At 43.7% G+C, this 27,736-nt stretch overlaps 2 protein-coding genes and 1 long non-coding RNA gene across 6 annotated transcripts; 2 read left to right on the top strand and 1 right to left on the bottom strand.

Annotated features, from left to right (window-relative positions):
* Positions 1-340: 340 nt before the first annotated feature.
* On the top strand, positions 341-10,422 carry LOC122646130. The gene is made up of 4 exons (XR_006330565.1): positions 341-354; positions 6,733-6,735; positions 7,749-7,754; positions 10,282-10,422. It is a non-coding gene; the product is annotated as an uncharacterized LOC122646130 (long non-coding RNA).
* On the top strand, positions 4,163-6,512 carry LOC122646129 (chorismate mutase 2). Of its 2 annotated transcripts, XM_043839622.1 has the most exons (6): positions 4,163-4,468; positions 5,461-5,547; positions 5,632-5,775; positions 5,851-5,943; positions 6,037-6,285; positions 6,335-6,512. In XM_043839622.1, the coding sequence occupies exons 1-5, from the start codon at positions 4,178-4,180 to the stop codon at positions 6,265-6,267; spliced, it is 846 nt and encodes a 281-aa protein (XP_043695557.1). In that variant the 5' UTR covers positions 4,163-4,177; the 3' UTR covers positions 6,268-6,285; positions 6,335-6,512. The 2 variants fall into 2 exon arrangements, with proteins under 2 accessions (XP_043695557.1, XP_043695555.1); XM_043839620.1 differs by having other exon boundaries at positions 6,037-6,512.
* On the bottom strand, positions 6,431-25,026 carry LOC122646128 (probable purine permease 5). Of its 3 annotated transcripts, XM_043839618.1 has the most exons (4): positions 24,890-25,026; positions 20,388-21,481; positions 14,795-14,799; positions 6,431-6,441 (listed from the first exon to the last, which is right to left on the bottom strand). In XM_043839618.1, exons 1-2 carry the CDS (start codon positions 24,945-24,947, stop codon positions 20,418-20,420), a joined length of 1,122 nt encoding a protein of 373 aa, XP_043695553.1. In that variant the 5' UTR covers positions 24,948-25,026; the 3' UTR covers positions 6,431-6,441; positions 14,795-14,799; positions 20,388-20,417. The 3 variants fall into 3 exon arrangements, with proteins under 3 accessions (XP_043695553.1, XP_043695554.1, XP_043695552.1); XM_043839619.1 differs by lacking the exons at positions 6,431-6,441; positions 14,795-14,799 and having other exon boundaries at positions 20,325-21,094; positions 21,209-21,481; XM_043839617.1 differs by lacking the exons at positions 6,431-6,441; positions 14,795-14,799 and having other exon boundaries at positions 20,325-21,481.
* Positions 25,027-27,736: the final 2,710 nt, after the last annotated feature.

The raw sequence follows: 27,736 nt of genomic DNA, 5'->3' as shown, positions 1-27,736 counted from the left end.
CGGGGGCGATGAACAACGGAGATGAGCACGGGACGTGTGCGAGCGACGAGAGCAACTAAGTAAAGCCCCAGGCACGGACAGCAAAGAAAAATAATTTCTCTCAAAGAGGTAAAAAGTCAAACACTTGGGAGGCAAGAAAAGTGGACTTAGTAAAAAGGAGTGAAGATGGGTAGAGCTTCAAGGAAGAGAGAGAATGAGGAAAAAGTAAAAAGCAAGAAAGTGAAGAGAAGAAATAGAAAAAGTGGGCAAAAAAAAAAGGAAGAGGTTAAAAAGTGTAGTGGGAGGGGGGGGGTTGAACCCCTTACCTCTCCCACTTACTAAGAGGGGAAGAAGCCATCTACTCCAAAAAACAAAGTTCATCCAACGGTCACAGATGGTCATCACAAAGCTCCCTCTAAGAAGCTTTATTTGCAATAAGCCTTCACCAGATTGAAAACTACAACACAGATGCTACTCTCTTGAGCACTCCGCTCCAAGAGAGTGGGGGGGCAAGTGATAAACCAAAAATATGCGGGCCAATCCCGAGATGGCACGTGTCCTGGCCCCGAAGAGGAGGCTAGCTCAAGATCAGCCGCGACAGAACCAGTTCGGTAACCCAAGAGGAATAGGATCCAAGAGGCCATCCCAAAGGCCAAGTCTACCATGCAAGCCACGGGTCCAACCATGATGTCATCGGCAAGATCTACATTATCCTACCACTAAGAGATCATAACTAAAGTATAGCAAAGGGAGGACTATCCCAAAGAGGTATAAGCCTAACCAAACTTAAACATGAGAAGAAACTTAGGGAACCTCTTCCCTACTAGGACTCTACATTTCACAAGGAACTATTCCAAGTACAACTCTACTACGTGATAATCTACCCTGCATAGCACATTCATCACCGATGAGGACTCTCCACACCGTTATACTCAACTATAAATACTCAGGTATTCCAAACCCATTAATCATGTTGAATAATTCATCTGTTGCTGAGAGAGATCTAACTTAGGCATCGGAGAGTCCTAAGCCGGAGCCACACCGGTTCTCCCTTGTCCCTGACATCCTTTTGTAGGTTACGGCACCCGAAGGACCTGCCGAAGATTTCTTGACGCAACACCCTACATATCAGTCCGCCAGCTACCGTTATTATAATCTAGTCTTACAGCCCACATAGCCTTGAACTCTAGGCTTTTTGTTTTCAATCCTGATGTTCTAATCTTCTCTTTACTTTGTGCTCTTGCTAAATATATGTATGTTCACCAAGAGCAGATATAGTTATCAAAGAATATTGTACAGCCGTTATTTTTAATTACTTAATATATACTTTCTTTTTTAATTGCACCACTTCCTTAAAAGATAAAAGAGAGGGGGTGGAGGGCATGGTTCTATGTATCGGTATCGTATCGCCCGATACGATTTGCTAGTCACCAATATCGTTACTGTGCCGATACAGTATCGGGAGCATGGTACGGACAAGGGGTAAAATGGTCAGAAAACTCATTTTTAAGGAAATTCAGGGGTAATTTTGTCTGATACAACTGATCTCGGCTGATACCGTATTGATATCGTATCGATTTTGCGTGTTGTTGATACCCGTTCCGATATCATGCACTAATACCATGGGGGAGGGAGTTTCACTAGACTAGGTACAATTCCCTTATGGTTTCTCCCCTGTGGTCATTACCTGAATTCACCCATGTGTGTCCACACCCCCACCACAAATTTTTTTTTTTTTTTTGATAAGTGCCCCACCCCAAATTGACTTGACGAGAAATCCATTCTTGCAAACAATCACACACCCTACACAACATGCAGGGAATGTTCATGTACGTGAGCATACATGAACAACTCACAGCTATTCAGATGGAATCTATTCTGTGGGAATATTCCATCTGAATGGTTGTGAGTTGTTCACTTACACTCACGTACGTGAACACTCACCTAGGAGCACCCCTTTCTACATATCCATACACGTATGATCAATCTGACGCACGGGCTTAACTTAGTTAAAACGTTCCTTTTCTTCTTTCGTTCCTTGCCGTCAGCTAATTGTTGAGAGAGAAAGATAGACCTATAACCTGTTTTCGGTGTGCCTCAACTAGATAGCGTTGTCTTTCCCAAAAAAATATTTCTTTCCTTTCTATCCTCATTTGATGACGTGAACACTCTTCAGTCAATACCCATGAAAGCTCCTATCAAGCCCTCACTATTACCGATCCCTCTCACTTAAAAAAGTTACCCACCTCGAGTGAAATAAAAAATCACATTTAAGTCAATGCCTTTGTACAAACATTCATTGGCTACCATTTGGTGCAGGGCTACACGACCGGGTAGCGTTCTCTTGCCCAAAACAATAACATGCGAAATAACCAGACCTCTAAACATCTAAGGAAGTGTTTGGTTCGCTAAGTCTTAAGAATTTGGAATGGAATCAATTGCTATTGTTTCCTATATATTACTTGGTTCATAAATTACACTCCACTGAATTATACCTGATTGTATATATCGGATTCTAGAACTTTAGGACTGTGTCTTCCCAACATCATGAATGTCAAGGTTTTGTGGCAAGGTCTCATGGTTATTTGTAAATTCCAAGCTCCACTTGATGGGTCTTTAGCTCAAATTGGTAGAGCACTTGGAACATGAGCATGTTCCAGGGATGGTGGTTCTAATCCACCAAGGCCCTTTTTATTCAATTGTTCATAACATAGTTAGTTATGACAATAATCTAGACAATTTCAAGTGGTGTTTTCCATTATCTTTGTCTCTCTCACACATCAATTTCTTTCTTTGGGATATATGGATCACAAAATGATGTCATTGACGGTGTTCAAAAGCTTAACTTCAATTAGAAGTAAGAATTAAGTGATTGTGATAGACTCTATTCATATTTTTTATTTATTTATGTTGGATTGCAAGGTAATGACATCATCTATAAATCATTGTTTTGTTTCAAATGGATCTGTTTCTGCCATTTCAATTCTACCATTGTTCACTGTAAGAGAACCCAGTTCACTGCACCCTGGTTTACCAACCAATCAAGAAAGCGATTAACAAACCCATCTGTGTGCACAGCACAATGGAACACATGGATCACGTACAAGGCTGACCAAGCATTAAGAAGGGGAAAAAGGTCCAACCTTATTCTTTCTCTATTTATCAGATAAGGAACTTACCATCCATTTGTAACAGTTGTGAATTACTGTTAGATAGAAATTTTGATCTCTCAAGTCTCTCATTGAGATTGAGAGCCTTTCAACTGAGAAAGGGAAACGAATTGAAATTTCCATATTATATATGTTTGCTTGTATAAGATGAAAAATCCAAAGATGATATGGGAAAAGAAGATGTAAAAAACGGTTATTTAGATAGCTTCAGGATAAATCCAAGTCACAGACTCAAGGTAACCAAATGCTTATTCATATAGATTCAACAGAATCCACATGACAGACTCAAGGTAACTAAATAGTATTTCAGAAAAAATTAAGACACAGAATCAGGGTAACCAAACAGTTATTCATGAAGAATCATGTTACATAATAGGAGTAACTAAACAATTAAATTTCAAAATTACGAATCCACAAAACCTGATTTTAGAGAACCTGATCCAGAATTAGAATCTAATTCTGCAAAACAACCGAACCAGACACTTCCTAATACTTTCAAGCCTAGAGTTACACACGTTACTATCATATTTCTTACATATAACAACAAACAAATCAACGGTTGTGACTCAACTAATCAATCAAAATATCAGCGGTTGTGATAACATTAATATTCTCTGTCCCCATTTACTTGGAAACCTCGTTTGAGCTTTGTGGTTTTGAACCTGTCAAGTAAGGTATCTCCCTCCTTCCCCAACATGCCTCCAAGGCCCAAGGGAAGAATGATATCACAGAAATTGAAATGCTTTTGCATCCTGACCGTTCAATGGACATCCAAGATGGGGTCAATTTATTGTACGATCTAGATCTAAGCACCACATGAAAATTAGGACAGAAGTCTGGCAAAAACTGGAAAAGTGGAAAGAAACACCCGAGAATTAGGAGAGAACGCTCGCAGAGTCCCAAAGCTGGAAAAGTGGAAAGAAAAACCGTGTACATTACTCGGCCTTGAATCACTGCTCCTTTCATGGCTACCGCTGGTGCGTCTTCTGACGAGTCTGCCAGGTTTGCTTCTTCTTTACCGAAACGTAATGGAGATGAAATCTGTGTTTCGTTCTGCTTTGGTCTTTTTAATCGTTTTGAGTTGCTGTTGCAGGTTTACAAAGAATGAAACTCTTGATTCTTCGACAGACGTATTGACTCTTGAATCGGTTAGGCAGTCTTTGATTAGACAGGAAGATACAATTGTCTTCAGTCTCATCGAGAGGGCAAAATTTCCGCTTAATTCTCCGGCTTACAATGAATCTTCATTGAATATTCCAGGGTTTTGTGGATCTTTGGTTCAGAATGTCGTCAAAGAAACAGAGGCGATACAAGCCAAGGTCTTTCACGCTTTTCTTCTCTTTTATCTTCGTTTTTTTTTCCTCTTAATTTCTCTGTTGTTATTCAATATTTGAGATGGATTCATTTGGCTCACTTGTTTTCCCCCTCGAGAACCTATCGTTTTTTCTTTCCCTGCTAGGTGATTCTCATCTTAACAGGTTGTTTGAGATCTTTAAGAATCTGTAATTTTGTGATTTTTTTATATTGATTTTCTCAAGTGGGTTTTTTTATGTTAAAGGTCCTTCTTGATTCTTCTCCTTTGATTTGGGGTTTCTCAAAGTGCTTTGTTCATTTGTTTCCTTTTGATTATCTAAATCGGTGAGGTAATTTAACTTTCATGTGAATATGGTTTTGAACCTTTTCCTTACTGGTTGGTCATCTTCCCTGGCATTGGTTGTATCCAGTGCATATGGTTTTGAAGCTTTTTCTTACTGGTTGGTCATCTTCCCTGGATTGGTTGTATCCCACTCATATAGAAGCTACCCTTTGTGTGATTTGAATTGGGAGATAGAAGTAAAAAATGTGGAAACAGTAAAAGATCAAAAGACTGAGAGAACAGGATGTTCTACCTTTCTTTCTTTCATTTCTTCTTCAATTATTCTGTGTCTACCTCACAGGAAAAAAACAGTAGCAGAACAGAAGAAAACGTTTAGCACTGTGAGCTTAACTCGTTCATGATTGAAGCACAGAACTCTTTTAAGTTCCTTGACAATGTTTTTATTTTCAGATCAATAAAATATATTATTCATAGTTTCCTTCATTTAGAGATACTGATAGACATGGAAAGAGATAATGTACCAACTACCATGGTATCAACTTGTAGATGACCGACCCATGTCCTTTGCCATGCCTGTCTTGAGTTTGGACAAATGCTAGAAGACCATATTCATGTGTTGTACAAAAAAATTTCGACATTGGGGAATGCTGATTTGTGAATTAGATGACAATTGACCAGCAGATAACATATGCAGGATTTTTCTAATATTTCCAGATTGGTAGATATGAAAGTCCTGAAGAACATCCTTTCTTCCCAGATGATTTACCGATGCCAGTGGTGACCCCTTACAACTACCCACAGGTCAGCAGCCTCTTCACCCAAACCGTCAAGAGAAAGGGTTCCCCTAGTTGAATCTTTTAGACAAACTTGGTTTGTGGAATGTAGGTATTGCATGCTGCCGGGGCTTCCATCAATATAAATAAGAATATATGGGATATGTATTTCAATCAACTTCTTCCTCTATTTGTTGCTGAAGGCAATGATGGAAACTATGGTCCCACTGCAGCATCTGATCTGGACTGTTTGCAGGTAAGAATGAAGATATCATCTAAGGAACACTCACGTATGTGTTCTATACTGATTATGGATGAGTAAATTTACCAGGCCCTGTCTAGACGGATCCACTATGGGAAATTTGTAGCTGAGGTCAAGTTCAGAGATGCTCCACAGGACTATGGGCCTGCAATACGTGCTCAGGTACTGCAACTATGGCATTTATTACTAATTAAGCATAAAATCAGATGGTGATCTGTTTGGTGGTGGTGATTATTGTTTTTGGTCCCCTCACAGGACAGTGATGCTTTGATGAAACTGTTGACATTTGAGAGTGTCGAAGAGATGGTGAAGAGGAGGGTTGAGAAGAAGGCCAAGGTGTTTGGGCAAGATGTGAGCCTCGATGACAAAGGGGACAAAGGGAAGTACAAGATCGATCCATCCATAGTTTCTCGCCTCTATGGAGAATGGGTGATGCCTCTAACCAAGGTTGTTCAAGTTCAATATCTGCTCCGGCGCCTGGACTGAAGCCTTCCTTTCTTTTGCCATCCAAATGTAGTAAGATGATGTCCAGGCCAGCCTAGAAATAAATTTGTTTACTTGTTCATTGTCTCTTAAAACACTCTAAAATGCCCTGTACTTGGATGCCTTATTAAATAAACCAGTGCTGATTGGAGAGACTAATGCGTTTGAAGTCTGAAACTCTAGAAAACATGTACATATATTGTAGATGCCTGCTTGTGCGGTTGTGAGGTGATATATCCATTCTATTCTTGGAATGTGGTGCTAAAGAATGAGGGTCTACCTCCCCAAAATCATTGACCCAAAAGAGGTGAAACCAAAGATTAAGGCATTCTTTGGTATTTCAATGTATCTGACTCATTTCTATGTTTGCAGGCATTTGGTATGATTTCTGACCCTTATTTCTCATAAATTCATCTGGTTATGAATTTCTCGTGTCCTCTATGCATTGCCCGCTCCTTTCACAGGCAGACAGTCACAAGATGAGTTATTGCAACCAGATTTCGGAACTTCAGCGGCAGTAGTAGATGCAAACTGGTAATGCCAAAGGCAAACCCACTGCAAGTCCAAGGTGCCTTTCGACATGCAAAGGTAGGAACAATCACAAGCACCAGATCGGCAATGGGAACCCAAGAACCTTGCCCTTGACAGATCAGACTCACAACTTCACAAGTCTTGAAAGCCGCCGCCAGTGATTCTGTCTTTCATCACATGTTCCACTGGAACGGAGAGGATCATGTTGCTCCATCTCTTCATCGAGTTCCTAAAGCACATAAATGGTCTTAAACACGTTTACGTTACTGCCTTAACTGGTGTAGATGCCTCCTAGAGATGGGGCAAGAGCAAAGTCATTGGTCATTGATGAGGTAAGCATGGTCGATGCTGACTTATTTAACAGTCTCGAGTGCATTGACTGGGGCATATGGCTCAAGCACAATCGTCGAACGTGAGGCAAGATACAACTGCTTGTCTCTGATGTTACTACTGATTCTCCTTCGTCTTGTAGTAGTAACGAATTCGTCTTTGAAGCTGATGCTTGAATGCTAGCTTTAACTGGCAAATTGACTGACTCAAATTCTTTCACCAGCCCATTTCTTGGTTGATCCAGTTGCTTCTGGGAATAAGTGAACATTTGCAACTTCTGAACCTAGATTTGTAGAAAGTGAGACGGAGTACTTGACCACACATCTCTTCTGGAGGAAAGATATGTGAATTGGGCGAACGAATGAAAGGCTGAGAAGCTTGGGCCCGGGAATTTACACTTATGCGGCATTGTATATCGAGGAATAGCCGGGGAAATGCCCCACTATTGTTCTCTGCTAGAGCCAATTAACAATTTAAGGCCTTGACGGATATGTTCCAGCGGTTTACAAGTTACAACTTATGGACCGCGAGGATGGGCCCACATCTATTTCAGACCGCCGATTGTCTCCCTTCAGCAATATTTTCCTCAAAAGTGTTGTGCATAGAGCATTAAATTGTTTAAGAGTATTGTGCAGAAAATCGTCCTTGGGACAAACCTTGTTGATGTTTCATAACTTTTTTTTTTAAGGGAAAATTTCATGGACACCCATTAAAAGTATCCAATATATCCGAAATTTACCATACTTCGTAAAAAAGGCATAGACTACCTTTATTTTATGAAGAAATATGAACTTAGTCCACTCCGTCAGGCTCTTGGCATTAAGTTGCTGTTAGTTTTTTCATAATGGCCAAATTCCATAGAAGGGTTAAATGTACCATAATACCCTTAAGGGTAAAACCCTCTTGTTCTAAAGAGCTTAGACCGGAGTTGAAGGATCTCGTCTGGACCTCCCTGGTTGATAATCCAACGCCTGCTTAGAAGAAAAAAAAAAAGCAGATTTTTCTGGGGGCCAAAATCATTCGTTTACAGATTCAGATCTTCTCGAGCTTCTCGGCCTCGAACTTGACATCATCCTCGAGGAGCTTCAGCCAAGAACCCGTAAACAAAAAAACTCATTCTCAAATCTCTCTTGTTGTTTATCGATCTCTCGATCTAGGGTTAGGATTTGTTTTTTTTTTCTTTCAGATTTCTATAGAACCTTCGTCTACAACTAAGGGCCAATATCCACTTTCCGCTATTGTTATTGCTACTGCAACTTCAGACGTTGTTGCTGCCATTAGAGCTTTGTTGGAGTTTCTAAGGATAAAAACTTGCTACAGATGGATTGGTCAGAGAACAACTGCAACTATTCTGCCATTAAAGCTCTGTTGGAGACTCTAAGGATAGAAGCTTGCTAAACATGGATTGGTAAAAAAATGACTGCAACTTTTCCGCCATTAAAGCTCTGTTGAAGATCGACGGAAGGCAAAGGGGTTTTAAAAAAAGCGAAAAGAAAAAAAAAGATATTTGAGAATTCTAATTTAAAATTTTAACTAAGAACTGGGGTCCGACCAGCTTCAATCTCGCAGATTTATCATTCTAAATAAACACTGAAACAGTCTTTGATCGCTCGATTCCCACCTTCTCTGCAACTATTCAGCCTGAAAATGGGAAAATTTCCAATTCTTTTACCCTTTTCCGTTTCTTTTTTTTCTGTTTTTCTCTTCCTAAAAATTCTAAAATCAAACAAGAAACCAATCTGCCTTGAGCAGAGAGTGAAATAGGGTTTAAGAATCTAACCTATTTCCCTAAGGTGGCTGCAGCTTGGAAGACCTGGAAGTTGCACGTTGTAGCTGCTGCTCGAAGGAATTCTGGAATTGGAAGAAGCTGCGCCGATGCTACTCTGGCCCTTGCACCGGTTGCTGCTCTCTGGAATATGGCAGCAGGCAAGCCCAAGCGCCGCCGCCGCCGCTTATAGAGTGGGAATTTGGGAGGAGTAAAAGGGTGAGAAGAAAATGTGAAATGAGGAAGAAGAATGCTAGGTTAAAAAAAAACCCTTCTGCGAATGTTGAAGATGAAGAACCCTAAACGCTCTTCGTGCCAACCAACGTCGGAGATGAAAATGCCCACGGTGGTTGTTCTTCTCCAATGGGAAGAATCTGATCTTGCCCTAGTAATTTTTCCAAGAGGGTAAAATCGTCATTTTCTTCTTTGGGTGATACTAAGAGGGTAAAATCGACATTTTATCTTTGGGAGGTCACCCTGCTTAACGTCAAGGGGAAGTTTGCCATTTTGACGAAGTATGGTAAATTTCGGATATATTAAATACTTTTAGGGGTGTCCGTGAAATTTCCCCTTTTTTTTTTAGGGTTTTTTACAATTACCACTCCAAAATCTTTCATATTTACTATTATCCCTCCAAAAACTTTGAAACAACTATTACCCTCCCATGTTGCATACTAATAACTAACTGGCCCCTACCGTTACAGACCCGTAACGGAGAGGATTAGTCGTGAGAGTGTGTCGTTGTCACGGATTTTTTAAGACCAAAATACCCTTTTGGGGTGGTAATTGTAAAAAAACTCCCACCCCATCACCGTCCCTTCTCCTCCTCCTCCTCCTTCTTCTTCTCTTTCTTCTTCTTCATCCTCTGCAACCCCAACCGCCCCGATCGATGACGCCATCACCACCTGACGTACTCCAGCTTCCTAAAAAGCCGTGGATGATAAGGTAATGATGGCAGGGAAGTAGTGGAGTTGAGTTTTAGGGATGAAGATTGGGTTTGAGAGATGGCAGGGTTGGGGTTTAGGCGATTGGGGATGAAGCGATGATGGCGGTTATGCACGGGATATGGGTTTTGCAGGTCGGGAGGGTGGGTTACGATGGAAGTGATGGATGTTTTATGGTGGGTATGCAGCAGGAGATGTGGATTTCACAGTTGCAGGTTTGGTGTTGTGATCTGTGGAAATTCGTAGGAGCAGGGGAAAATATTGAGAAGATGGTTCAGCAGTTCGTTGGAGCAGAAGGCTCCAATACCCCGATACCATGTAAGTTCACACGAATTGAATTGAATTGAATTGCATTGCTCTCTCTCTCTCTCTATTGAAATTTGAAATCATGGTGGAGCTAATAGATAAAGAATCTGAACAGCCTCCTCCTTCCGTGTGGCGTAGAAGTTATTATTTTTTTCTTGACCTGCCAAGCAAGCGCACCTAACATGGCAAAGGTCCGATGACCAAGGGGATTCGATACATGCCCTTGGCTATGCCCCGATCTCTTTTACATCTTTTAGCAACCTCACGACTCTCCCCTCAATCATCTCTCTCTACCTATTCCCTGGACAAACTGTAACATCGCTGTGCCGTGAATTACAAATTTTCACAACCGATCGACATATACCTTGAAAAAACTCGTACCAGCGTCAATGATCTCGGTAGTCCAACGTCGAACTATTTGGGGTAACAACGAGAGTCTCACACGAGACGGCACCATCAAATCTTCTACGGACTTCGACATCCAGAAATCGCTCCAAAACCATGAAGTGATTCGTCGTAGGGCAGATTGATACAGACTATCTGCAAAGGAGAGAGAAATTAGAGCAGAAGAGAAGACGAGGAAGAAGACGAGGAAGAAGAAGAAGAAGACGAGAGAGAGAAAAAGAGAAGAGAAGGTTGGAGTTAATTCTTTTATGTCCTCTCCAATCTGAACCTTACACTTATATATCCCATCAGAAGGGAAACTCATACTACGTTTGTTAACAGACTGTGGGTCCCTCACACTTTCACATCTCAATTGCATGAGTGGGAATAGCCTTAGTGCATTACACGTAATCACGTAAAGCTGCAGGGCGTTGAGGTTGTCTAACTGAACGACGAGTAGGAATTCTCGGTGGAGAACGCATGGGATCTGGGCCTGAAGTCACGTTGGCTGTCGAGGTGTCATCGAGGGCCCGGGTGTGATCTGTATCATTGCTATGCTCTCCGACACGAACCTTGTCCTCAAGGTTCAATTGGGGAAACAACCTGTGAAGGAGAGAGATATCCTCCCAAGAGGTATCTTCTAGAGGCAAGTCTTCCCACTGCACAAGTGCCTGACGAACTGACCGGCCATGACTTACCAACGTACGAAAATTCAAGATGGCTTTAGGAACGGGTTGAGCATCTGGTTGAGTGAATAGGGCTGGGACGGTCGCTGGCTGAGTCGGAGGAGATCCCATGAAGCCCTTAAGAAGCGATACATGGAAGACCGGGTGCAGACGAGCTGTGGATGGCAGATCCAACTTATATGCTACCTTACCAATCCGGGCCAGAACCATGAAAGGCCCAAAATATCGACGCCCAAGCTTCTGATGAGCTCTGTGAGCAAGAGATTGCTGGCGATATGGTTTGAGTTTGACCAATACCCAATCACCCACAGAGAATTCACGGTCAGTACGCCCCTTATCAGCCTGTGTTTTCATGCGAGCTTGCGCACGGGCAAGGTTGAGCTTGAGTGCCCGAAGTGTTTCATCCCTGGAACGTAACTCATGATTGACGGCCTCATTCCCAGAACCGTCGTGAATGTAGCGGTGTAATGTCGGGGGATGGCGACCATAAACCGCTTCGAAAGGTGTCATGCCCGTTGTCGAGTGGAATGCCGTGTTGTACCAGAACTCAGCCCAATGGAGGAATTTAACCCACAGTTTCGGGGTATCCGAGACAAAGCACCGAAGATACATCTCCAAACAGCGATTGACCACCTCCGTCTGGCCATCGGATTGCGGGTGATAGGCCGTGCTCATGGCCAAGGTAGTTCCTTGAAGACGGAACAATTCCTTCCAAAAATTACTCAAAAATAGAGGGTCCCGGTCACTTACAATGGAACGTGGGATGCCATGGAGTTTAGTAATGTGATTGGTGAACAACTCAGCCACTTTAGTGCTTGTGAAATTAGGGGGGAGAGCACAGAAATGTGCATACTTGGAGAGGCGATCGACCACCACGAGTATAGCTGTTTTACCCATTGAAGAAGGCAATCCCGTGATAAAATCCATTGACAAATCTTCCCAGATTTGTTCGGGTATCGGCAATGGCTGGAGTAAGCCGGCAGGGGACGTAGTAAGCACCTTCATTTGCTGACAAATGGCACAAGAGGCAATATATTGCTTTATGTAGGCTCTCATGCCTTTCCAGTATAAACTCCCTGCTATTCTGCTATAAGTACGATGGAAGCCAGCATGCCCCCCAATTGGAGATGAGTGGAATTCTGCTAAAAATAATCGACAAAGGCTGGAATCCGAGGGAAGGACGAGGCGCTGTTTGTAATATAGAAGCCCTTGACGGAGAGAGTAGTGAGGCAATGCAGAAGGGTCTTTAGCGAGCGTCTCGGTGATGGCTCGGAGCTCAGGGTGAGTGGTGACTTCCCCCCGCAACTGGGCCAAAAAATCCAGAGTTGGGCAAGTAAAAACCAGCAGGGTCTTTGAGGTCGGGGGGGCTCTAGACAACGCATCAGCCCCTGTATTTTCTCTACCCGGTTGGTAGACAATATCAAAAATGAAACCCAAGAGCTTGGACAGCCAATGCTGCTGCTCCGGAGTTTGAATCACTTGGTTGGAGAGCTCTTTAAGACTACGCTGATCGGTCTTAATGGTGAAACGCCTACCCAAGAGATACTGTCGCCATTTCATTACCGCCTGAGTGATGGCATACATTTCGCGAACATACGTCGAGGCGGATTGCATTTGTGGTGATAATTTCTTGCTGAAAAAAGCCACAGGGTGGTGCTCTTGACTGAGAATGGCGCCAATACCAACACCGGAGGCGTCGGTTTCAACTGTAAACGGCAAGCTGAAATCGGGAAGGCGCAACACCGGGGCAGTGGTCATGGCAAGCCGCAGAGCGTCAAACGCCTGCTGGGCTGCATTGTTCCATATAAAGGCATCACGTTTCAACAAGTCCGTCATGGGGGCAGCAATTTGAGCATAACCCCGCACAAAGCGGCGGTAGTACCCCGTGAGACCCAAGAAGCCGCGAAGCTCTTTGAGGGTCGTAGGACTGGGCCACCCCATCACAGCAGTAATCTTCGAAGGATCCATTTGAACTCCCTGAGTTGAAACAATATGCCCAAGATACTCAATTTGTCTCTGTCCAAATGCACATTTGGATTGCTTAGCATACAATTTATGATCAGCCAAAGTGGTCAGGACAGCATGCAAGTGTTGGAGATGACAGTCCCAAGAAGAGCTGTAAATCAATAAGTCATCAAAGAAGACCAGAACGAAGCGACGCAAAAATGGTTTAAAGATGCTGTTCATCGTTGCTTGGAACGTGGAAGGGGCATTGGTAAGGCCGAAGGGCATTACCAAAAATTCAAAATGCCCATCATGAGTGCGGAATGCTGTCTTATGTTCATCCCCTGCACGAATACGAATCTGGTGATACCCCGAGCGCAAGTCTAGCTTGGAGAAGTAAGTTGCGCCATGGAGTTCATCTAGTAATTCATCCACTGTGGGAATGGGAAAGCGGTCCTTTATCGTCACCGCATTGAGCGCTCGATAGTCGACGCAAAAGCGCCATGTGCCATCCTTCTTCTTGACCAAGAGCACCGGTGAGGAGAAGGGGCTAGTACTAGGCCTGATAACACCGTCGGTAAGCATCTCGGCTACTAATTTCTCAATCTCACCCTTTTGGAAGTGAGGGTACCGATAGGGACGGACATTTACTGGTTGGATGTCAGGTAGAAGGTGGATGGCATGGTCTTGTGGACGTGGAGGGGGCAAAGAGTGGGGAATGGTGAAGACAGTGGCATGGTGTTGCAATAGAGAATTGAGTGCGACATTATCACAAATGGTTGGGGGAAGGGATAATGGTTGGGATTCCAAACAAAAAATCTCAGCCAATGAATCAGTATCAAGTAATCTGCGCATACTATGATATTGCAGTGGAGGAGGAACTAAAGTGGAATCTCCAGTCAGACGAATTCGCTCAGATCCAACGTGAAATTCAAGTGCAGGCACACTATAGTCAAAAACTACAGGACCCAAGGTGGCTAGCCACTGTACTCCGAGTACTAAATCTGCTCCAAATAGCGGCAGTACATAAGTGTCAATAACGAAGGAGCGAGGGGGAACGGATACCTGTAAGTGTTTGATCATGCCTTCGCACTGTAGGCGATTACCGCTACCAACCATGACGTTGATACGAGGGGCGGCTTCAATCGGCAAATTCAGGTGGCGCGCTACGCGACTTTGTATAAAATTGTGCGTACTGCCACCGTCGACCAGAATCTGGATTGGGGAGCCAGCCAAATAGCCAGTAAACCGGAGAGTAGAAGGGTTGTTGCTGCCAATCAAGGAGTGATACGAAAGCTCCGGGGAAGGCTCCACGTCCGGGCTGGCGGTGTCATGGATCTCGATGGACACAAAGTCCTCAGTGGGAACAACGGAGGGAGGCCCGTCATCTGGTTCAAGGAGAAACAGCATACGATTCTTGCAACGATGGCCGATCGTGAATCGCTCGTCGCAGTTGTAGCAGAGCCCTTTATCACGACGCTGCTGCATCTCGGTCGAAGATAAACGCTTAATAGGGAAGCGCGAAGGTGCCGGTGGCAGTGTCATGGGGGGGGCAGGAGCCGTGGACAGGGAATAGCAGTGCGGTAGCGAAGAGGAACCACGAGCAGATCGAACGAACGGGGCGGCGAAGCTCAAGCAACTTGGCCTCTTGCAGGCGCGAGACTCACCGTGTGAGACATAATGGCAGGCGAATGCCATAACCGTTGCGAATGTCCGGCCGTAAGCCGGAGATAAAGCAACTCACCAAAAAGGAAGGTGGAATGGCTGTCGTGCGGTTGGCCAAAGTCTCGGCGAGACGGTACTCCGACCCTGGTGGTAATCTGAGAGAGTTTAGCCAAAGAAGCTGCGGGTCATCAAACTCAGTGGGACCAAAACGAACCTCCAAAGCCCTGGTGAATTGCGCCCAAGTGGTGAACTGAGCCGATCGATACATCCATTGAAACCATTGTAAAGCCTCATCGTCCATGTGGAAGGAGGAGATCAGTAATCGCTGGTCATCGGGAGTCCGGTGATAATCGAAAAATCGCTCCGCCTTGAATATCCACCCCGTTGGATTGGTGCCGACAAAGCGTGGGAATTCCAAATGAACAGTGCGGCCCTGGATCGAGGGAGCAGGAGCAGGATCGGTGTGGATTGGAGCACCGGGAATGGGGAGAATACCAGGGCGTAGATCGGGTGACGCCGGAGCCAGACGAAAGACCTGCTCCAACTGACCGGTGAGAACAATTAGTTGGGTGGAGATATCAGCTATCGAAGTTTGGTGACCAATCATGGAAGTACGCAACTCCTGAAGAGCATCATCGTGAGCGGTGGCGCGGTCTGTAAGGCCTTGACAGATTCATCTAGGTGACGGAGACGCGTGCCTTGACCATGCTTGAAAAGGACCGAGACAGTCGGACCAATGATACGAGACTATCTGCAAAGGAGAGAGAAATTAGAGCAGAAGAGAAGACGAGGAAGAAGACGAGGAAGAAGAAGAAGAAGACGAGAGAGAGAAAAAGAGAAGAGAAGGTTGGAGTTAATTCTTTTATGTCCTCTCCAATCTGAACCTTACACTTATATATCCCATCAGAAGGGAAACTCATACTACGTTTGCTAACAGACTGTGGGTCCCTCACACTTTCACATCTCAATTGCATGAGTGGGAATAGCCTTAGTGCATTACACGTAATCACGTAAAGCTACAGGGCGTTGAGGTTGTCTAACTGAACGACGAGTAGGAATTCTCGGTGGAGAACGCATGGGATCTGGGCCTGAAGTCACGTTGGCTGTCGAGGTGTCATCGAGGGCCCGGGTGTGATCTGTATCATTAGATCCTGCAAATGAAAAATAACAAAGAAAAAAAAATCCAACCTCTAAATTAAATAAATGGGAGAACCATCACCAAAAGAAAACCGCCGCTCCCCCCAAATATCGACCTTGATCCGCATAACATCCACAGTTCAGACACTAATCCAAATATGAATACATATGACTCAGGGTATCTTTCACTATTACAATCTGTAAATCCCAAGTCTCCAACGCATGAAATAGCATGTCAAGGCCGGAGGATTTCTCAAGGGACCGACGACGTTCTTCATAACAGACAATTTGGTTTTCACTCCACTGGCTTCTTTCTGGAATCTCTCCTTTCTTAAAAGCATGGAGTTTCCCATAGATGACTTGGAGGTTCGTACGGTTAATGTGAGCAGGAAGAAGAAGAAGAAGAAGGAGAAGAAGGAGGAGGAGGAGGAGGAGAAGGGACAGTGATGGGGTGGGAGTTTTTTACAATTACCACCCCCAAAAGAGCATTTTGGTCCTAAAAAATCCGTGACAACGGCATACTCTCACGACTAACTCCCTCCGTTACGGGTTTGTAACGGTGGGGGTCAGTTAGTTATTAGTATGCAACATGGGAGGGTAACAGTTATTTCAAAATTTGGGGGGGGTAAATATGAAAGATTTTGGGGTGATAATTATAAAAAAACCCTTTTTATGAGATTTATATCCTGGAACTTGACACTAGAGATACATGTGCCCAAACAAAGGGTATAAGAGAGTTGTGAGTGATATATATAAGATTAGCTCACCAATGAGCGGGTGCCACGTGGTAGAGACTTAAGACTGAAGCCGTGTAAGCAAGCCCATATATGGTCAGTTCAAGGCCAAATTCATGACCAAGACTTTTTATGAGGCCAACCAACCTGAGACTCTCTACGACGCCAGCTACAAGAAAAATTCTTTTTAGCAGTTCCTGCTCTAATGTTCCGTCCAAAGTCAAAAGTACATGTTATGCATGAGTTCACGACTACGTGAACCTGATGCTTACATGAACTCATGAACATTCCTTCCTCGTCCTATAAATAGATCACCAGTACTCGAAGTAAACAAGTGAAATCATACAATCTTAAGCCTATTGCTCTTTTTGCTCTTTCGCTCAAATTAACTGCTATTTCCCTGAAGTTTAACTTAGACATTGGAGAGTCCCCCCTGGAGCCCATTCTGGTTAGCTCTTCAGCTTTATTTCTTTGCTTTTTGTGTGCAGGTCACTGCAGGAGAATTTCAGCGGCAACAGATTGAGGCCAACCGTGGGACAAGAAGGAAAAGCAGTAGCAAAAGAAGTTTGTGAATCAACAATGATCAGCAAAAACAACAAGATGACCAGGCTCCTATCAAGGAATGTTAATTCCCCTCTACTTGCTACGAACCAGAATCCCATCGTCAGACACCCAACAACTTCTCACAATCATGACCAAGTTGAGATAGATCGCAGTCAAAGGACAAACAACCACCACTACGAGGTTCACCATGATGTCAGAGATCTCAATCCTAATGCTTCGGTGACCAACGGTCAATTCACCACCATGGAGCAGAAGATTGAGCTCATGATGGATGTGATACACCGACATGCTCATTCTGTGAGCCGGACTCATGACCACCATTAGTACCACCGCGTTGCTGAAGAAGTTTATAGCAGATCTAACTCCAGCAGATCTGGAGACCACCCACCTTTGCACGGCCAACCTGACCTTCTAGATCACCTCAACAAGGCTAGTTGTCACACCCCGATTTCTTTACCACAAGACACGTGACTAGAGCGTACATCTACACTCCACACTCCCACCAGGATCACTAATGCGATGTTTAAGCTAACTCACGCACACCACACTTGATAGATGAAGAGAATAAGATAAAATATATATTAATAATACTCAGAGTAACGGAAGCTAAGTTGTACCATAAATAAAATAGTTGTGGTAGTTTATCAAAAGTTATCATTCTATCACATCAGGTTATTACGAGTTATCATTCATTACCATCAGGACTTATGTATTACATATTAAAAAAAACTCAATAATTCTGTTAGGTTCATTGAATGGAAACTTAGTGGCAGATCGATTAACTTTTAAACTTTATCATTATTGACAACTTGACCTAAGTAATGCACTGATCTCTACTTGGTCAACTTTGTTAGCAATTCTGATAGTTCATTGAACAGAAATTTAGTAAAAGAGGTTAATAAATTTTTAATGCATTATTAACGAATTATCCTAAGCTGGAATCTATGGACAATCTATGAGATCAACTTTTATGATATTCCATATGTCCATCATAATGTCATTAGTACTCTTTCTATGCCCCTTACTCAGTAGCCTGATGTCGACATGATTTCTTGCGAATCCGCCGCACATATAGCAAAGTTGGAAGTGCAGTTGGATGACTATAGGACACGCTTTGATCCTCTGATGGCTTATGCAAGATCCCTAGAGGAGAAGTTGAGAAAAGTGGAGGAGTGTTTCGCAAACAATGAGACTGATTTATACAAAGCTAACCACCGGGCGGAGGACCTCGCCAAATGGCTTGAATTTACCTAGGAAGTAAATGATACCATCCGTAATTGGGTTGAAACGGAGTAGAGGGTTGCTGTCCAGCATGCTCTGGAACAACTCGAGAGTTCCACCGTTCGGTAGTGTTTCGCCTACCAGAATTACGCCAGGGGCGCTAGATTCGTCTATGATGTTGTTTGAGCCTGATCACCGAATTTCGAGTGGGCCGGCATTCCCCTCCCGTTGCCTTAGTTTTTTTTTAATCGTCCTCCTGTAACTAAACTGTTGTATTTAATGGATATTTCCTTTGTCCTAATTTTCGAACTCAACTTAGTCATTGTTTTCGCCTTTTCGCTGGGATATGGTGAGATATTTTTTCTACCGCGCTTACGGCATGATTACTTCCCCTCTGAAATGTCACTTTCCCAAGATTTCCTTATCTTTTCGAGATCCCTGGGACTTTGAGGAGAGCAAGGGCGAGATTCCAACAAGATATTGCCACGTGGATTCCAGTGTCGGTGCTTTAACGAGTCAGCTCAACCTTCTCAGGGTCTCCAAATCCAGGTCGTTGATTCGGCTTTCGATTTGGGCCATTAAGTCTACTACAAATAGAGATTTGGCTTTCACTTTCATATGTTAGCAAGTTATCATCCTTGCTTGCATTTATGGGCGTCTTCCAAGGTCTTACTCCTGTTCTTCTTTGAACGCCCTTCTATTACTTTAGTGTTATCTCAGTCGTTGTTTCCGGGGTTATATGGGATGCTATTTTGTTGGTGTTGTTCCACGGGTGGTGTCTTTCTACTCCTCTTCAGTCCTGATCTTTGAACGACACAGAATGTCGTGTTATGTTCGTTGGCTCCATGTCTCCACCTTGTCCAATATGCCTGTGTTGATGCTTGGCGACATTTTACTGGTATGAAGAGGTGGAGAATCTTGAGGTGGCTATACTCTTCCTTGCCCAACCTCTTCAGCTTTCAGGCGGTGGGAATTCATCACTGGGACCCATTCCGGCTTCAGAGGAGCCAGGAGTCTATGGATGGTGATTCTCATTTGGCAAAGTCTCCTTAAGGCGCCATCCGGCTTGGTTCATCTGGCCTCTCTCTCATGGACCCTCCTTGCTGGTTCTCCAGGTTCTCGTTCCAGTCAGGTTCTACTTCCCTTTTGTGCGTGGTGAGCTGGTCATGGCGTTCAATGGAGGCCAAGTGCTCTCGGCTGTTGTTTCTATGTTGTAAACCTCCCTCGACCGGGGAGTTTTGGGCCTCCTCCCCCCCCTTTTCTTCTTTGTCCTGTTTCTCTGTTGTAAACCGTGCTTGGTTACAAGTTGTGCCGATCTTTGAGAAATAAAGAAATATTTTCTTCATGTTATCCGTTATCTATGTGATGGTAATGTAGAAGGTTTCCCTTGAGTAGGACAAGGTACTATCTCTTGTTTACTGTTCGGGAACGTTTCTTTCTATAGCCTCAGGTCTTTTTCGCCTCACGGATGAGGTCTTTTTGCCTCACAGATGAAGCTGGAAAGGATTCTTGTGGGATCTATAAGAACAAGGAGAACAGACAAGGCTGAAAAGGATTGCTTCGATGACATGGTGAGATTTAATTGGCTGGTTATATTTGAGTATAACAAGAGGCAATGATTAGAATATTTCATGGGGACAAGGCTGGAAAGGATTCTTGTGGAATCTATAAGAACAAGGAGAACAGACAAAGTCCTGGTTAAGGAAATTCATATAGGTTGAATCCAACACAGAAAATATTAGGTGCAGATGGAGATTCGTATACTCGATTCAGTATACCAAATCTATTCTCATTTTATAATCTACTTTTTCTTATTCTTATAAATGATTTCTTCTTAAGAAAATCATAAATGCAAATAGAAATTATAACAAAGGGAGCCTTAGCCCCTACTGAATAATACAGAAGTGTTAACAATGATACATCTTTCCATTTAGGCAACCAATTATGATGTGGACCCTTTACTTAAGGTGGATTCACCATACATATATGATCCAAATCCCCAAAATGTAATGATCAATGAGAGGATCTTGAAACCACTCATAGGGTCATTAAACAGGATAACTGCTGCAATGCTTGTTAGAGGAACCCTTACTGCATTTAGAACACCAGCCAGCACAGTGGAAGCCAAATAGAGTACAGCAGTGCCACCCAAAACACCCAGTTGGAAAGCAATAGCAGCCCAGATGAGAACCATATTGTAAGCGGCTTCTCCATGCTTGAAACTTCCAGCTTCCATTTTCATCTCCTGGAAATCTCTATTGGCAATGACTCCAATCGTGGTAAACACAAAACCAATCAGAGAAACCATGACCTGTTGCTCCAACACAACATGGAAGGATCTTCTTCCAAGTAACTTTATAAAAACTAGCTCTGAAAGAGCAAAGATGAGTCCATGGAGGGCAGATCCCAAGATGTCCCAAATGAATCCCATGATATATTGTCTGTTGCTGACATTGCTATATCGATCTGATCCTGAATCCAAGCCAATGATAACCATGGCAGCAGTTATGATAACTATTGCATTTACTGTGTCACTGTTTAATTTGTTTCCCACTAGAAAATATCCAAACAAAGCTGAGAACACAAGGGAGGATGCGGCTAGAAGAGAAGCAGTGGACGCCGGGAGGTAGGCATAGGCCCATGCATACATAAGGTTGTCAGCAGCGCTTAAGAAACCCAGCACAATGTAAGAGAGAGTGAGTTTGTAGGTGAGAGCAGTAGGCTTGTATTTACCCAAAAAGTACATGGGAGCTAAGAACAGAGCAGTTAGAGGCCAACCTGCAACTGCCACCCATGAGATGATCCACTTGCTCTTTCCCCCATCAGCATAATAGAGACGGGATAAGAGGCTGGAAACAGGAAAAGCCACAAGCATTGCTCCGCTGCTTATAAATAGCAGAATCCAATGTGAGATTGGCTTCCTTCTATATGTTTCCCAAGCCATGGTACCAAGTTTGGAGAGCTTGACCCGGAATGAAACCAAAGGTCCTGCTGATGCATCTTCCTCTGTATTATTTTGCAAATAAGCAATTCAGGTAAGGCTTGTTTTAATATAAGAGATGCATTAATTAACTGAATTTACAGATTGATATATTGTTTGGAATTTTTTTAAATTATTGCTAATAAATGAGAAGTAGATTGAGATCATCAAAGATGTTAACCTACCTAACACCTCTCTGTGATTAATCTCATAAAGTGAATTGATATCAGAGAGCAAACTAAGTGTCAGTCAAAGACTGTCCATTTTATAGTGTAAGACATTACCCAAACCTTCTATGTGCAATGTAACAAAGAATGGAAGAGCCCTTTGTTTGATAGTTATAGAACTGCCAGATTACTAGAAAGTTTGAGAATGTTCATGGCAGGCCAATAAACAAAATACAATTTTATAAATTGAGTTCCGGGTTAGAGCCAAAAATTTCAACTTGGTATCGGACAATTTTTTCTCCATGTGTTTTCTATACGTGCACAGTGGCTGCGCCAATTTGTAGAGAAGGAATAAATTAATGAGCAAATTACATGCACCTCTCCTGGTGTTTGAAACAATAACAGAACATCCCCTTTTAGTTTCACATTTTACATGCACCCCATGGATTATTGGATGTCATTCAAATAAGCCGTTACCGTCAAGTGTAAACCGTTAGTTGTAATTAAACTTTTGAAAAACCCTATATTACCCTTTAGTAATTTACATTGACCATTTTACCCTTGTGTTCCATTGTCATCTTCCTCCATCTATCTTTTTCTTGTTGGAGAACTGGGGGATCTGCTAGTGAGCTCTGCTGCTGGGAATGGGTTTCCAATTCGGTTTTTAGGAGAAGATAATAAAATGGGAAGAGAGGGTTTGGTCATGGCAAAATTCTGGGTCTCGGTTGAGAGAAAATTAGAGAGGAGGTTAGAGATTTAAGAAATGGGAATAGGTTTTCAATTGGGCTTGTAGGAGAGGATAATCAAAGGGGAAGAGAGGGTTCGGTCATTGCAAAATTCTGGGTTTTGGTTGGGAGAAAATTAGAGAGGAGGTTAGAGATTTGAGAGGTAGGAATGGGTTTTCAATTGGGTTTTTAGGAGAAGAAAAACAAAGGGGAAGAGAGGGTTCGGTCATGGCAAAATTCTGGGTTTCGGTTGAGAGAAAATTAGAGAGGAGGTTAGAGATTTGAGAGATGGAGAAAAACACTTTGTTCATTACAGATTACAGATTTGGTTCTTAAACTTTAGTGCAGTCTCTGTTCATTGCTTTGTTACTGCTTTGACACGCTAATGTGCTGTCATGTTTTGGTTGAAACTAAACCCAGAAAAAATTATTACTGAAATGTTCAAATTTCCGCTACAGTGAGAAAATAAAATCTTAGAAACAAGAAATCGTTAATGATTGGTACAGAAGTAACAAGATTGTTCGAGAATTTCAAATGAAAGAAGATTAAAAGTGAGTGAATCCTTACAGCTTTCAGAGTTCAAAAGTGATCTCTTATCTCTTAATGTATAGTGTTCAATGTAATTCGCTTCACTTGCATTCACGAATGGTTCGCATGAAACAGAGTCATTGCACTTCTTCAAGCAGAAGAGCTTTTGCTGCTCTTACTGCTTCCATCCTTAGATTGTCTTGAAGCTTTCAGGTCTTGCTTAGTGGTTTTATCAAAATAAAAAGAAATTTCTTTTACTTATTAATTTAAATTGTCGAATTTTATTGTAAAGAAAGAAAATAGGTGGAGAGGAGATAATGTTCTTCAGACTGTTAAGAAAACAACGCCCAGAATGGCGATTTGTAGAAGAAAAAAGAAAATAGATAGAGCACACACAATGCACAACATAGAGATTTACGTGGTTCACCTCCAAGATGGAAGCTACGTCCACGGCCGAGCAGTAGAACAGGTTTCACTATTTTCTTTGAAAATGTTACAAACCCTCATAACCTTATCTCAAAGAGATAAGAACAATATATAAGAAAAACCTAACCCCAGAAAGTACACAAATGCCCCTAGCCCAAAAAAAATCCCAAAAAACCTGAGTCGAACCAAAAAATAACACATGGCTCAAAAGTACTCATTTCGAAGATCTTGACGAGCCCAACACGTCTCCACGCCTTAGGTGTGGTTCCCCGTCATTTTTCGGCATTCCGAGGTCGTTTCAAGGCCGAAACAACCCTCCAAAGGTCTCAACCGCACTTTCTGGACCAAATCAGGGTTCACCAACAACACAGACGACATAAACATTCAATTGTAACCATGAAAAGGATGAAACCAAGTCGTGGTCCGTGAAGGGGCGCTTCTTTTTGAGATCGTTGGAATGGAGAGTGGAGCTCCTCCCTCGCAGTGGCTGGGCAAGGGGAGGTCCGCCGGAGATGGTTTGGTCCTTTCACCTCCGTTGGAGATAGTGTGTAGCAAAACCCTAAAAATCGATTTGGGTTTTTGGTTTGGGGGAGAAGATGTAAATAAGGGTAAAATGGTAAATTTAAGTCACTGATGTAAAAAGGGTAAAACTGTCTTTTACCTTTCAAAACTAACACTTCACTAACACCGTCAGCCATCAAGGGAAAATACATCAATGTGAAACTACCGGAGGTCTTCTATTATTGTTTCAAACACCAGGGAAGTGCATGTAATTTATTCTAAATTGATTAAAGAACATGTGGCTTATATTTTTTTGGTAGAAATAGGCATATTTAATGTGGCTTATATTAATAGGAGCTATTTCTGTGGATTACAGAATCCTGTATAACAGGAAAGCATAAATCATCTTTTGATTAAATCAAGGGCTTTTATCATAGTTGACAATGACATCTGCAACAAATAGAAACCCAGTTGCCTGTAAAAATGAGTGGGATGAAATTGAATAGCTTCTGACTTTACAATAATCTTTTCTCTATCGCACCAATTTGATCTATTTTTAAGATTAAGAAACAGAATCCACCCCCTTTTTGTTGTTGTTGTTGTTGTTGAAATGTTGTTTAGCTACGATATGATTGTCCAGTACTCACACAACTCACTAACAGTAACACAAGATGAAAACCAAATTGAAGAAATAGATCAGAAATAAAGAGAATAAGCTATAAACAACCATAACAAAAGAAGCCCCACTAGTTCCCTGATTCTCCAAAGAGCTTTCACTGAACTGAACCAATATTATGCGGATGAGCATTTTAGATTTTCCACTGTCCTAGCCCAGCTAATCCAAACAATACATACTGGAGGATCCAAAATATTAAAACCAGTAGTTGAGCTATTTTTTATAACATCCAAGAAGAAACCAGATTGAGTCTTCACAACACAGAAAATAGGAGTAGAAGCTAAAAGCAATCAAAATTTGAGTAATTTTCAAAGATTAAAACATGAAACTTGCATAGTTCCAAAAGAAGCAAACAGTGAAAAAAATGCAATAAAGGGCGGGGGGGGGTGTGGGAATTGTAAAAGAGCAGACCTAATTGGGCGGAAGGATCGACCTCCATTGGAGCAGAACTTCTACCTTGAGAAACCATGGAGAGCTTCTTTCTCCTGTCGCTTGTTAAAGACAGAAAATGAGAATTTAGACAATCCCAATTCCCCAACCATATATGTTATAGGGAAGATTCCAAGATTACCTGTAAAGGGATTTAACTTTTTCAAAATTAATTATTTAATGTTTAGTTAACTAATATTTACCCAAATCAAATATGGGCATTACAAAAATACCTAATACAGTGCCTGCCTCTCTTCAGTAACCGTAGGAAGTAGGACTGAGCAGACACATAGCGGCCTCCATGTACTTGTGGTTCCCAGAAATGAAGCCCTCCTTGAGATGCTGGCTTTTCTTGCCCTTACGGAACACATTCGGTTAAGCTCATGGAAGGGCCATGGCTGCATGATAAGGAGGCCCGCAAGGGGGATTGTTGTTAAGGCCCCACAGAACAACCACTTTCTTGTACTTTATATCTGATAACCCAAAACCACACTGATCAATTGGGAGCCGCCACATGTCCCAGTCCAAGGAGGAGTGTCATCCCAAGCCCGGTCGTGAACCAGCCCAGGCACAAACCACAGGCACAGACCCAGGTGCCGACCGACTTGGGCGTGGACCATAGGCGCAAACTAAGCAGGCGCAGCCACTAGCGCGAACCACCCAGGCACGGCCACGGGCGCGAACCAGGCTAGCACCGCCACAGGTGCGGATCACCTAGGCGCGGCCACGAGCGTAGACCACCAGGCGAGGCCACAAGCGCGGACCACCCAGGAGCGGCCACTGGCGGGGGGGACCAGGCGTGACCAGGCAAGCGCGAACTCAGGCACGGCCACTGGCGCAGACCAGGAGGCAGGCGAAGACCCGGGCGTAGCTCACAGGCACGGACCTCGGACACAGACCGGACCTCTGGCGCAGATCCGGGCGCAGAGCTCGGGCACAGACTAGGGCATAGACCAAGCCAGGGGACATGACCGCCACCAAGATCCAAGTACGAGTACTACAGGTTACTACCACCGCCATGGACAAGGCATACATCATCTCATGGGCACTAGGCCACCGCCTACCAGCCACATAGTCCCAGAAGGACTCAAGCACCAGGGACCTTATCCCACACGGATAAGTGTCTATCTACTAAGGACATCAACCCTACTGGGACACTACCTCCTGTAGGGAGAGAACCAACCAAGGAAGAACCCTACTACCTAGGGTCTCTATCAACTACGAGGACTACTCGTCATCGATTGGGACTCTCCACATCGCCACACTCCACTATCAAAGAGCAGGTAGTCTACCCCCATCAACTTATCTTGAATTCTACTATTCATCTGTTTGCTCAGAGAGATCTAACTTAGGCATCGGAGAGTCCTAGGCTGGAACCACACCGGTTCTCCTTTGTCACCCAGGTCCTTTTGCAGGTTACGGCACTCGAAAGGGCCACCCGATGATTTCTTGACGCAACAGATTGGTGCCGTCTGTGGGAACGACGCTAGCCATCATACCTACTAGCCAATTCCTCAATCACTCAATGGCACCACGGGGTAAGAAGACCGCTCCCTCCACCAACAATGCTGCGAGGGAGGGCAACGGATCACCTCCTCCAGAGAGCTCACGTCGCAGAGCCAATGACCATGTCTCTCAAGAGAGGGAGGTCCCAGAGAACGAATAGGTTGAGGTAGTCGACCTCAACCCTGAAGCAGCCATGGAGCCAGTACCTGACCCTAATGCACCAGCGACTGTGGGTCAGATCAATGACTTGCAGTGGCAGATCCTCACCGACCAAAGACTCTTTTGAGACTACCTGAGGCAGCGCGCAACGTCCCACCGCCGTAAAGCGTTGCCACCACCAAGGATGGAACCTGTCCCTCGGCAGGAGCAGAACCCTAGGAGGTCACCTCCCAGGGGTGAAAGGTCAGAGAGGTTCGCTAGGCATGCAAGTCCCACTCACTAGCAAGGGGATCCTTCCCAGCATCCCAGGAGAACGACGGACCTTCCAGTAGGTTCAGGGCATGGGAGGACACCAACACATATGTCCGTGGTACCTAGTCCAGAAGGTTCGATCAGGAGGTCGGTGTTCCAAGGACGACTAGGAGGAAGTGACACACCTAGGGGAGTCGGACCTACCGAGAAGAAAGTCCCTCACATTCACGCCAAGGTTCGTCGCACCGTGACCACACACCATCCCATCAAAACTCATGAAGGGAAGGAACTTCAAGGAGTGATTGAGAGCGAGGTCGCAGCGAGTGCCCTGCCAGGTGTGATAGGCAATCAAGAGAAGAAGAGCTAAACAAAAGACTCCAAGATTTAGACGAGAAGCTGGAAAGACTGAAGAAGTAGACCAAGGGCGAGACACACTCGGTACCAGGACAACATTCATTCTTGGCAGAGATCATGGAAGCCACACTCCCCTCCCGGTTCAGGCTACCTACCTTTGAACTCTACTGCGGTACCTCGAACCCCAATGACCACATCAACTACTTCATTGGGATGATGACCCTCTACGGGGGATCAGACGTGGTCTCCTGCCGAGCATTCCCTGCATCCCTCAAGGGTGCAGCTACCTCATGGTTTTCTAGGCTACGACCAAGGTCGATAGGATCGTTCATAGAACTGTGTGAATAATTCGTCACCCACTTCCAGAGTAGCGTCAAGAAGAAGAAGACCACAGTCAATCTATTGAACGTGGTACAGAACCCTGGGAATCCCTCAGGGAGTACGTCACTAGGTTCACCAAGGAGTCCTTGGAGGTCCGAGACTTGAACGACCAGACCCAACATGCAGCCTTAGCTGGAGGCATCAGAGACTTAGATTTGATCAAAGACCTGGCACGAC

Source organism: Telopea speciosissima, chromosome 11 (genome assembly GCF_018873765.1).
Source record: "Telopea speciosissima isolate NSW1024214 ecotype Mountain lineage chromosome 11, Tspe_v1, whole genome shotgun sequence".
In the NCBI taxonomy this organism is placed as follows: Eukaryota; Viridiplantae; Streptophyta; class Magnoliopsida; order Proteales; family Proteaceae; genus Telopea; species Telopea speciosissima.
Note: the sequence above shows the minus strand (reverse complement) of the source record. Positions and strands in the feature narration are given on the sequence as shown.